The sequence below is a fragment of the Perkinsus marinus genome (assembly GCF_000006405.1).
Source record: "Perkinsus marinus ATCC 50983 genomic scaffold scf_1104296968888, whole genome shotgun sequence".
Lineage (NCBI taxonomy): Eukaryota > Perkinsozoa > Perkinsida > Perkinsidae > Perkinsus > Perkinsus marinus.
Genome location: NW_003202973.1, coordinates 141678 through 152457, shown reverse-complemented (window position 1 = coordinate 152457; position 10780 = coordinate 141678). Strand labels below are relative to the sequence as shown.

General features: G+C 47.6%; 2 protein-coding genes across 2 annotated transcripts in view; both read right to left on the bottom strand.

Moving 5' to 3' along the window:
• Positions 1-6132, bottom strand: part of Pmar_PMAR025130 (DNA polymerase epsilon, catalytic subunit A, putative) — a gene marked incomplete at both ends in the record, with an annotated part of 6267 nt that extends 135 nt beyond the window's left edge. The window contains 30 exons of the mRNA XM_002768268.1: positions 1-18; positions 104-235; positions 280-414; positions 575-647; positions 708-798; positions 854-975; positions 1019-1148; positions 1199-1346; positions 1518-1613; positions 1660-1788; positions 1831-1933; positions 1977-2146; positions 2193-2433; positions 2488-2673; positions 2773-2842; positions 2885-3018; positions 3066-3160; positions 3208-3325; positions 3372-3467; positions 3619-3780; positions 3835-3926; positions 3971-4134; positions 4388-4576; positions 4632-4740; positions 4788-4970; positions 5018-5086; positions 5138-5374; positions 5614-5715; positions 5762-5951; positions 6008-6132. The exon at positions 1-18 is cut by the window's left edge and continues 4 nt beyond it. Coding sequence (XP_002768314.1) covers positions 1-18; positions 104-235; positions 280-414; positions 575-647; positions 708-798; positions 854-975; positions 1019-1148; positions 1199-1346; positions 1518-1613; positions 1660-1788; positions 1831-1933; positions 1977-2146; positions 2193-2433; positions 2488-2673; positions 2773-2842; positions 2885-3018; positions 3066-3160; positions 3208-3325; positions 3372-3467; positions 3619-3780; positions 3835-3926; positions 3971-4134; positions 4388-4576; positions 4632-4740; positions 4788-4970; positions 5018-5086; positions 5138-5374; positions 5614-5715; positions 5762-5951; positions 6008-6132 — 3909 coding nt within the window. The remainder of the gene's footprint in view (positions 19-103; positions 236-279; positions 415-574; positions 648-707; positions 799-853; positions 976-1018; positions 1149-1198; positions 1347-1517; positions 1614-1659; positions 1789-1830; positions 1934-1976; positions 2147-2192; positions 2434-2487; positions 2674-2772; positions 2843-2884; positions 3019-3065; positions 3161-3207; positions 3326-3371; positions 3468-3618; positions 3781-3834; positions 3927-3970; positions 4135-4387; positions 4577-4631; positions 4741-4787; positions 4971-5017; positions 5087-5137; positions 5375-5613; positions 5716-5761; positions 5952-6007) is intronic.
• A 79-nt stretch (positions 6133-6211) lies between these two features.
• Pmar_PMAR025129 (inositol 1,4,5-trisphosphate receptor, putative) lies at positions 6212-9950 on the bottom strand (the record flags this gene model as incomplete). The annotated part of the gene is made up of 12 exons (XM_002768267.1): positions 6212-6330; positions 6395-6465; positions 7022-7119; positions 7168-7232; positions 7279-7346; positions 7418-8076; positions 8311-8464; positions 9216-9379; positions 9430-9511; positions 9569-9654; positions 9720-9822; positions 9868-9950. The coding sequence occupies 12 exons, from the start codon at positions 9948-9950 to the stop codon at positions 6212-6214; spliced, it is 1752 nt and encodes a 583-aa protein (XP_002768313.1).
• Positions 9951-10780: the final 830 nt, after the last annotated feature.

Sequence of the window (10780 nt, the reverse complement as noted above, 5' to 3'; positions counted from 1 at the left end):
ATAAGGGCTAACTCTACCCTACTGACCCTAAGCCCTACTTGAACCTCCAGCCGTATCAACTGCATTATGTGGCAACGTAGTTTGGCCAGCCATAGCACCCAACCTGAGGCGTCGGTAGTTCGGCGAGGCGAACCCCTCCCATGTACCTCTGCTGTGCCCTCTCTATTCTCTCCCGAAGAGCCTCTTTGTGCTGCTTCGTGCCCTGATGATGTTCTCTAAGATTCTGGGCTTGCTTCTGAGGATCACAGGAGATCATTGAGGCGACTATAAAGAGCGCACCTTCTTCCAGTTCACCGGCTGCTTTTGGGCTGGCTTGAGGATAGCAATGCCCTCCACTGACACATCTTCAACATCAACTACCATAGATGACGACGATGATTCTGCTGGGGCTCCATCGGACGAGGCTGGAACAACCTGACGAGATGGGCGCTTCATTCCTTCCAGTGCGAGTCGAGCCCTGTACCTCCTCAATATCCACTGTAGAGACCGGTTCCTGCTCACGAGGTGGAGAGGGGACGGCCGAGCTCGACGAGGAAGATGACGATGCAGAGGGCCCCCCCTTGGGCACACCCACTGTAACTTTCTTCTTGTTGGTAGTCGAGGGCTTAGATGACATTCTCGCAAACATGTCAGTCAACTTCTTCTGTCTGAGTACAGCAGCAGCATCATGTGTCGTCGCACTCTATACAGCAGTACTAGTAGCTCACTTAAAAGTATCCTCCCTCTCCCTCACCCGCTTCTTCGCCCACTGCGGTAGTTCCACAGAAGGACAAGGGTTCTTCACGTGTTGGTTCATAGCTGCAACCGATACCCCGAGGAGCTTGCCAGTAACACACCTCACCCCTGAGCTCACCTGGTATGCCAATGATTTTCTGTATAGCCGCTCCAAGCCTCGTCCGATAATATTGCCAGTCTATAATATCCCGTATGTCGAAGTTGCGTATCGATGGATCACCCATCCACTTCCGGAGGTACCTGTCACCACGGTGAGGGGAGGGCGGGTCTCCACTCGACCCACTTGGTCTTGACATGCTCCTCAGCACTAAAGATATTTACCGGTATAGCCCTCTCAGTTGGTGTAGCACCTAAGGGCTTCCGAGCGATGATCAGATGGCAGGATATTCCCTTCTCGCGGAGGATCGACGGACCTACAACCCCTAGTGATGGCTAATGGTTCATCATGCCTGCATGATTCTACCAAGGAACTCGGCCATGCGAGTAGCAGTAGTTATGCTAGTGCTCTTCAGAGCTCCCGAATCCTCGACGCTTTTTGACATCGTCTTCTTCTCCGAGATGAGATGTATTACTTCTTCATCCGTTAATGACGATCCTTTGGTGTCCAAAACCTGACAAGAACGAGCACAACATATATGACAGCTGCGGGGTTCGAACCCGCGCCCTTTCGGAATGGCGCCTAAAGCCACCGCCTTAGACCACTCGGCCAAACTGTCTAATGAAAACTTCTACGCTATCTTCAGTACTCCACTACTGGACCATCGAACTACACATCTCGTTACCTCCAACCACCTGTTTGCCACCTGCCCCACCGCAGCGTATGCCTCTTCGATGCTTCCACCCTCCAAACACTTCGGGAATAACTCTTCTTGGAACACCTGTGCTCGAATGACTTCGCCAAATTCACTCTTCTTCCACACTTACCTGTATCAACTTCAACTCTCCCCGACGTTTGATCTCAAAACCCTTCAACTCTGCCAAACTTCCATCCTCATTAAACACAGCGTATCGCTTCTTCAACAGGCGATCCTCTTCAGTCGAGGCAGGCAGCAACTATACGACAATAGCGCTCGCCCGAAGATCTCCCCCACCCACCATGCACTTGTAGGGTCCATCAATCTCGAAGAAAATGGAATTCTGCGACGATTTAGCATATGTGCCATCAGGCTGCAGATCCTGATACTGATGATTTGTGTACCTTCACACATCCATAGCAATGACAGTCATACCAATAGACCTACTTCTCGTGCACTCTGACGTTGAGGACTGAGCACGGGTACGGCATCGTCAACACCCTCCCCGACTTCAGCTTGAATTGGAAGTTCTCAGGGAAGCTCTTAGGCAGCATGCACCATATACCATCAGTATCCAATTCCAGCGGCAGCCCAAGGCGGTCCACGAAGGCCCTAGCCTGACAACCCTTCCATTGTTCATCCTCCCCATCAAAGCACACCCACCTCCCTTATCAACCCCGAGCCCGTGTAAGTGACTATACCCGCCATAGTCATGGAGTGCCATCTTGCGCCCTTCCTCATCACGTAACCGTAGAAGCTATTGAGGATACACTTATGTGCCAATTGCAGCGAGTCGAATAACAAAATCATGTCCTTCGCCTCGGACATCTTTAACGCGTCTTTGCTCGCCTCAGCCTCCCCGAGCTTCTTCCCCCAGGTCTTCACCAACCCCTTGTATGTATACCTGATGACCAACAATAACAACAACCTCACCCCACCAAGCTCGAGCCCTGCGCACCTGCGGTCTCGGAAGGCTCTGACCGTATCGATGTAAAAAGGATTCTCTCTTTGGCACACAGTATCGGTCTTGACTTCGAACACCGAGCTCTTCACACGCTTATATGCCTTCAACGAAAAGTTGCGAACGTTCTTAATAAGGATCTCCATTCGCTCCCGCTCCGTGAGCTCATCCCACCCGACCTTCCTGACCGTGCTCGTACCGTCCGCCTCCGTAACGGTAGTGGTATACCTACAGAGTACCACTGCCATCATCCATACCACACTTCCTCCAAATCTGCCCTACTTATGCCTCGGACCCGAGAGCTCACTCTGTTGATGCTGCACGTCTGCTCTCGTTGCCATATACAGATCGCCTGATCCACCGTCACACCCCAGCACCGACCACCGACCCTTACCTCGCCACTTCCACTCCAAATGCCTCTTACAGTCACTCTTCAACTGCGGGTCCGAATAACTACACTGATTACAGTAATCAGGGGTGACTATGGCCGAGGGCTGCAAGCGGTTACTCAGGATAATATTAGGGTACCTGACCAAAAAATCACTCCAACCAACACGACGAACATTCCTATTCACATTGCCGCCACATCCAAGTGATAGATAAGAGGCTCTTCAGATCTATTAGGATTACGGCGTAGTTCCTTGAGTGCCTCAGTGAGCTCTGTGACAACCTGAGCAAAGTCCTAACATAAGGCCTGACTCCACGCCTAGCCACCACCTCCTCGAAATTATCTATCTCATCAACCGTTGTTTTCTCTTCAGTTTCCACAAAGAAGCGACAAGTCTTATCGGCCGACTCTATCAGCTCGTCAATAGCATTGGTGTCCAGACGGAACCTAACATGAACATCCTCACTGCATCAAGGAGGAGCCTGCTGCATACTTCTCCTCAATGTCACTGCGGAATATGCCAGTCCTAAGGCACTCCACTCTCCCACCCTCGTACGTTGAGTTCTCGATGAGTCTACCGTCGTGATACCTGCATGACGATAATAACGGTTACAGGACAATCACGACAATATGCACATGACCAACTACAATGTGAAAATTCCGAGGAAATTCCTCTACGTTTCTACCAAAATCCATGTGTGAACTCCTGAGCTCAGCTGAGGCCCCCCATTCCCCCCTACGCCAGGCCTGGTTGCTGATGCTTGTTGGGATAGAGCACGCCAGCTTCTGTGGCTTGTGCCATGAGCAACGCCTCACACAGTGTCCCAGATCCACGCCGGAGTACATCGTCGGGATTCATCGGGATGATCGAGGCCAGGGCAAAGACGAAGTCGTGGATGTACCTGTTCAAAGAGGTCCCCGGTTCGATTCCCAGGCCCTCCACTTCTCAGTCTTACTTGCAATACAGATGGTAGGTAGCCAAGGCATCCGACACCGAGTAGCTAGCCAACTCCTGTGGTTGCTCTCTCGCATACGGGACCATGAGCTCCTGACCATACCACTCCTTTCTCAAATCATCCAACCAACCCTTACCGGATCCAACTCCACAGGATCGTACTTCAGCTTGGCTCTAGTAACTGCCTTCAGACCTTGAGAGCCTTGGGGCAGATACGAGTCCCTCTTCACCCAACAGTAACAGTCCATGTGCACCATAAACCTACAGGCAATCTCAATCTGTGTTGGAGTAGGAATATATACTCGCTTTCCTCAGCTGAGTTTCCTCACTAATTATACACTTATATACATACGAATCCAGATAGGATCATACAGGAGCCAACGAAATTTTCCAAAAATTTTCCACAATTTTCACATTTCCCACACTCAGTGTTATACCACCACAATCGTAACTCACTTGCCGCTCCAAAAGTCACTATCGCTGCCCTTGATAGCATTACGTGGCCTCGAAATCCCACACTACGGAGATATAAATGAAACACCATAAAAACCAACTAAGCCCCACCTGATGATGGAGATTCAGAGAGTGAATCTGAGCTCGATCGTGAACATAGGGTAGATCGAAAAAGTCTCCATTGAACGTGACCGTGATATGAGGTCTGGTCCGCAGTAGAAGGTCGAAGAAGGCCACCAAGAGCTCTTTCTCATTATCACAGTTGATACACTCAAAGAAGCCTTCGAACTCTGACCATATACACAATTCAAAATTGACCACCTACTCTGATGATAGCAACCTCACCTGGTCTTGGCGAGTATTCAAAGTCCTCGATATAGCCATGGACCTCCTCACGATTCACTATAAGGTATCCATCCCCGTCCACCATCACAGAGATCATCATGATCTCATCCTGAACTCCAACAAGTCCTACCCTACCCCGACGCCTGCTTACATTACTTGCTGTGCATCAGGGAACTTCAACGGTGCCTTTGAGGTCTCAATATCCCATGCCAATATTCTCAGTGGTGGCTTCATAAGGAGGTCCTCTTGCACCGTAAGGGCTACCATACCCTGCATGCTATTCACCACCTTATACCACTTCCCACACCGAATGTTGCTATCAATGCTCGTACGCACAGTCTGACCAACAGAACGATTCCAGAGGCAGTAGACTGAGGTCGGCCCACATGGATCAGATCATATTCGAACAACCCAATGATACTATCCATCGGATCAGCGCCACTCCCTATGCCATCCTGATCAAAAATGACATACAAAAATCGCTTCGCTCCGCTAGACCACCCCACCCCTTCCTTGAAAGGGTCATTATCATCCAGATGGTCAAGATGGCTGACCCTCAGCCTGTTAGCTTTCAGTATGCGCTCCAACGTTCTCCTCGCATCATTCATAAGCTCAGTATTGGGGAATTCACATTTGATTAATTTGTACATCTTATTGGGCGCCAGATGGTCCACTGCCCCCAGGTTGTGACGGATTACCGTACCAACGTTAACTTTTTGGTGCTCGAACCTTCTTCCCAACACCTGATGACGAGATTCTCAGGTTCACCAGCACACAGTAGGAGGGGAATATGCACATGGTCAACAACATGTGTCGGTGACACTACTAAAATTCTACGAAAATTTCCGGAAATTTTTTGTGTTCATTTCTCAACACTTCTACTCGTATATAAACTCGTGACTCAGCTGACGAAAGCAAACATGAATCCCAACGTTGACCGCGTAAGATACGACTCATGCCCAAAACAAGCCTCCCTTCTCACCTCCATCATATACTCATAATTGGAAATCTGCGGGTTGATATCCACCAGAAAATATGGCCTGTAGCGGTACGTAGCCCTAAAGGTAGTGCCGTCCTTCTGGATCTGAACAACTCATTCACCACAATTCAACGAGTGCATCTTGACTCACGAAATAGAGTAACAAGGCGCTGACGTCAACCAGCTCCGTTTGATCAGCATCATTATCAACATTCACAACCTTGGGCGGAGCGACGCTTTCCTTCATATTAAACAAATAACCAATTCGTTCTTCATTTTCTTGTAATATTTCAATACCAAACTTTTCCTCCAACGTCACATCTTGATCTCCAAGCCTTCTCCTATCAAAATATCCAAGGTTCCAGCGAGCAAGATACAAAGCAGGTCCATAACCCACTTCTTATTAGGAGCACCATCAACTCCCTTACTCCAACCCGTTTGCCTCATCCCCTGCCCTTTACCCCCAGCAGTCGGCAGTTTCTGTCTAAACGAGCCAGCGCCTTTACCCCCTCCAACGACCATTTAAACAGCAATGGAAAATATGCGACTACTAATTGACTGAATACATAAACTCAATACCAGGACCTTGTGGTGGCGTAGATCAATGCGTACCAGCAATCTTGGGTACCTCGAAGTGCTCACTCATATTATCCAACTTGTCGTGAAGCTCGTCCATCTTCTCTCGATGAGTCTTCTCGATCTGCTTAGCTATCCTCTCAGCTAATCACAACAATAATAATAATCATACCATGAACCCATCGAATGTGCCGAGCGCCAGCCCTACCCTTCCGTTCCTCCTGTAGCCGTTGAAATGCCAGCTCAGCCGGTGTCTTAGTGCTCCGGGGCTCCTCTCGCCTACAACGACAGCTAGTACTCTACTGAGTTCTCCATCACTCATAATCTCGGTTGCTAATTTCATTGACGTTGGATTTTGTTACATCCACGTACAGACCATATAAGGATTTCCGACACTACTACTGCAAATTCCACTGTTAGAATAGGAATATATGTTCGCTTTCCTCAGCCGAGCTCAGGAGCTTGCTCACTAATTATACAAATTGACACACGAATTCGAGTAGAAGTGTACACAAGCCATCAAGGATTTCCAAAATTTCATCAAATTCTTATCACCAACACATGTAGTTGACCATGTGCATATTTCCCTAGTGAAGGCTACCCCTATACTGCACCACGTCCTTGCAAGCTCCAACAGCTATTGTTACATATCCTTACCCAGTGAATATAATACTACTGCATATATGTACCGGAGTTTCACCCGCGATATGAAAAACACTAGTGAAAAATCTATTTCACAACAGTATCGCCTTTTCCACAGAGGTTTACGCCACTTCACGTATATCGTCAAACGCAAACGACAGCGAACACCCAAGCTCATCGCCATTATTCTTACTGTGAAGTCGAGCCCTCCTCATCCGAGTGTCGTAATATACGTTCCTCCTCCTCCTTCTCCTTATGTCTGTGATGCTTTCGCTTCTTCTTAGATATCACCTGGCCGGAAACTTCATCATAAACCCCCCCTAGGAACTTTTTCCTGACCGGTTTAGCAACACCATCAGCTCCCTTTAATTTCAGCACGCCTTTTACTATCCGATTGCCGTACGCTGAGGAAGTCGTTTTTGATGACATTTTCGGAAAATGCTGACCAACAACCCACAACACCACCACGTAAAACATCAACACCATAAACTCCAAGTATAGAAAAATCAACAGGCATTCTGAATACCAAAATTCCCACTAGCTGATCTCATTCGCTACATTGAATAACTCACCAATGTGAAACTATCACCGGCCCTTATGAGCCTGAGAGCTCTCGAAAGCCGCCCCTTCCGCAGTGTCTCCCCTCAGCTCCTTCCTCTCCCCAGTGCCCATAGACGCTCTCAACACTGGCAACCAGTCGATGGAATGCCGTACAACAGCCGCCTTCACATAGTCCTCCGTGCCAGTCAGCTCAGTAGGGTCCTTCAACTTTAGATAAGCCACGAAGTAAACATACGCCCACATATTGTGCATCCTCTTATAATGATAACTAAACCCGGTTTGGCGATCGGCCCTGTCGAACTTAGCTGCGGCCAACGAACACACGAAGCAATAGTTCTTCTGATCTAATAGAACTTCATTTCGTTTGTCTCTGGACTCCCCAAAGGCATCAATGATAATACCACTGACGATGTTAGCCATCACTACTGTGCTTAGGATGAAATATATAGTATCGAATACCATACGCCCCCACCCCTCACTGTGGCCCTCTGAGCCTCCCCTGAGGTAGTCGCCCAGCCCGCCTCCTGCTCTCAGACCAAAGTTCATCACAAATGCTATGCACGAGGTCACATCAGAGCACTCCCCCTCTGGGAAGTCACCACGGAAATGTTGGTGCGCAATCATAGCAAATGAATACATAATCAACAACCAGAGCATTCCAGTAGATGCCAGAGAAAGGCCCTGGCCCTGAATCGAACGCAGGGTTACCTTCAATAGCGATGACAATGGAATAATATCAAACAAATGGAAAAAGTACACGTGCTCCCCAGCATATAGTAGAGCACTAAGTGACATAAAAAAATACGCTAAATGATACCAGGGTATGAACGATAGCAGCGGAACTCCCGCTTTCATTAACAGAGACAGATCCTGAAAATGCCACAAACATGAATCGCTTCGCTCCGCTAACACATCTCCCACCTGATCCTCATCCAGTTTATAAGCCAACTCTGGGTCCAATCTTAGTAGATTCATAGGGAGTTTGGAGACAGCGAATGACACAAAGCGGGCCAGGGATAGCACGGCATGCATAAGGCCCAGAAGCCACAGCAAGGACAACAGCACTGCATGGAACCTGACCAAGACCATCACCACCACAAACAAAGGAGAAACATATTATTATTAGTTTATTTCGAGACGATTACTACAATGGAGTTTCGTCCGTTTTACGTGAAGTGGCGTAAAACTCCGTGAGAAACGCGATATCTGCGCCTTGCAATAGTCGTGAAATATGTTTTTCACATCACACGTGAAACTCCAATGACTACAGGAATTGCGATGATAAAATGTACCACTACTAGAGGCAATCCAGCGGGGGAGAACATAATGAACAAGTTTTCACTCTCACACTTCCAAACGATAACTTCGATCACAACACATGTTCATCGCGATGTTTAAATTGGAGTTTCTTGACCCTAGTGATATGAAAAATACTAGTGAGAAACACATTTCACGACTACTGCATATCACCGCGAATATCACGTTTTTCATCGAGTTTCACGCCACTTCACATAAAACGAAACAAAACTCCATTGCATAACAAATCCATAATCATTATTCTTGACAAATACCACACATCCCTCACATTTACATATCAAATTGACACGCACTGTACCGACCATACCAGGAATCTTGCTAGACGTAAAATTTTACGCCTTAAGCGTATGTGTTAGAGAGATTACAATAATCAAAGCCCCTATAACTATATTTTTGCAGTGAGAGGGTACTCCATCACGCGTATAGAAGAAGGCGAACAGTTACGACTCCTAGTAACATACTGAACGAGTTCACTGCTCACAGACCTCCTCCACCCTGTCCCCCCTCACCTGTCAGTGGTATTCACTATAATAGACAGTGCATTAAGTACTATGGATAGCATAAACGTAGCGTCCAATAACTGCGGCTGTAACAACACTATCTTGCGCCTTTTCATAAAGTCACAAGCCGTCAACTCCCATACGAGAGAATCTGTTATCATATCCAGAAACGACTAAGGAAAACAAGAACCAGTTTTAATTCAATACTAACAGACAGAATCACCTGGCACTTCTGGACAGGATTATCCCGCGGGACGTCGTGCATCACACGCTCCTTCAGGGCTTCAAACTCATCACTCTGTGCTCTGAAAAGTCAGATGTACTCAAAGAGTGTTATTGGCAACAACTGACCAAATGCTCACCTTCTTATCACAGACTCCGGAACTATAAAATATATATGCTCCAACTCGTCCCTAGAATTAACTATCTCTACTGAGCCGATTCGGTCCTGAACATCTCAGCATAGTGCAAATAAGAGGATACCAAAATTCTCACCTGTAGTCGCTCTCTCACCCTTTTCAACATCGGAGTGGTATCGTTATACACTGTCCATTTACTCGCGGCTGAGCTGTCCATCGTCACTCGCCTCGTAATTGAATCCATCAGAATCATATACCTAAACAAGAGCTCCACCACTAACAGGTCTTCCTTATGTCGCCACCTTGCCGCTAAGGAGTCCTGCCCTTTATTATTAGCTCTCTCCAACAGTTTCGTCAACATATTAGTGTCCAATGACAAAGCCATCGTATCGGCATTCAACCGCACAGTATCACTACCGTGCCCTCCTTCTAGTAGGGCCGATAGGGTATCCAATATGACCAACTACCAATAACATGAAAATGCCGATCCATTATATATCGAAATACTTTATAAGGTCATTATATTTCAGTCTAATAGAGGGTTATATAATATAGTTTCACCCTAGTGATATGAAAACCACTAGTGAAAAATATATTTCACGACTACTGCATAGCGCCAATATCGCGTTTTACACATCACGTATAACTGGTGAAAAATGATACACAATGTACTTAAATATTGATATTGATAATACTAGGTCTTCGTAACGAAGGGGCGGAGGTCGGTCGGTGCGCATGTCCCCGGTTCGATCCCCGGGTAGGACACTTTCCCGTCGAAATAGTTTTCGTGCATATCTCTTCGAGCTCTTCTCGGAGTCATCGTTCAAAATCGAGTTCTTCTATTTTCGCGGAATATAAAGGAGTCATTTGATCTATGTAGTAGCCTCCTACGCTCCGTAGTTAAACCAGGACAATTCTGCACGCGCGCACAACGCGAAACTGCCTGTTGATGCGGTATATGCTTCGCTCGCTCCGCAATTGAGTAACCCTCCAGCTCTCCTTACCGCCAACCCACCTGTAGTCTTATCATAACAGTTGACTTCTCCCTCACTGGGGTTCCATCGATCAGAGTCGGCCCAGGAGCCACGTCGTGGTCAGCACCCAGCAAAGGTGCCAATGGGCCATGCTCGGGCACAGCCTCAAGTCGTGTTGTGGTCCTCTTGAGTAACCAACGACTTGTGCTGGGAGTTGCTGATACCTCATTCTCAGCAGATT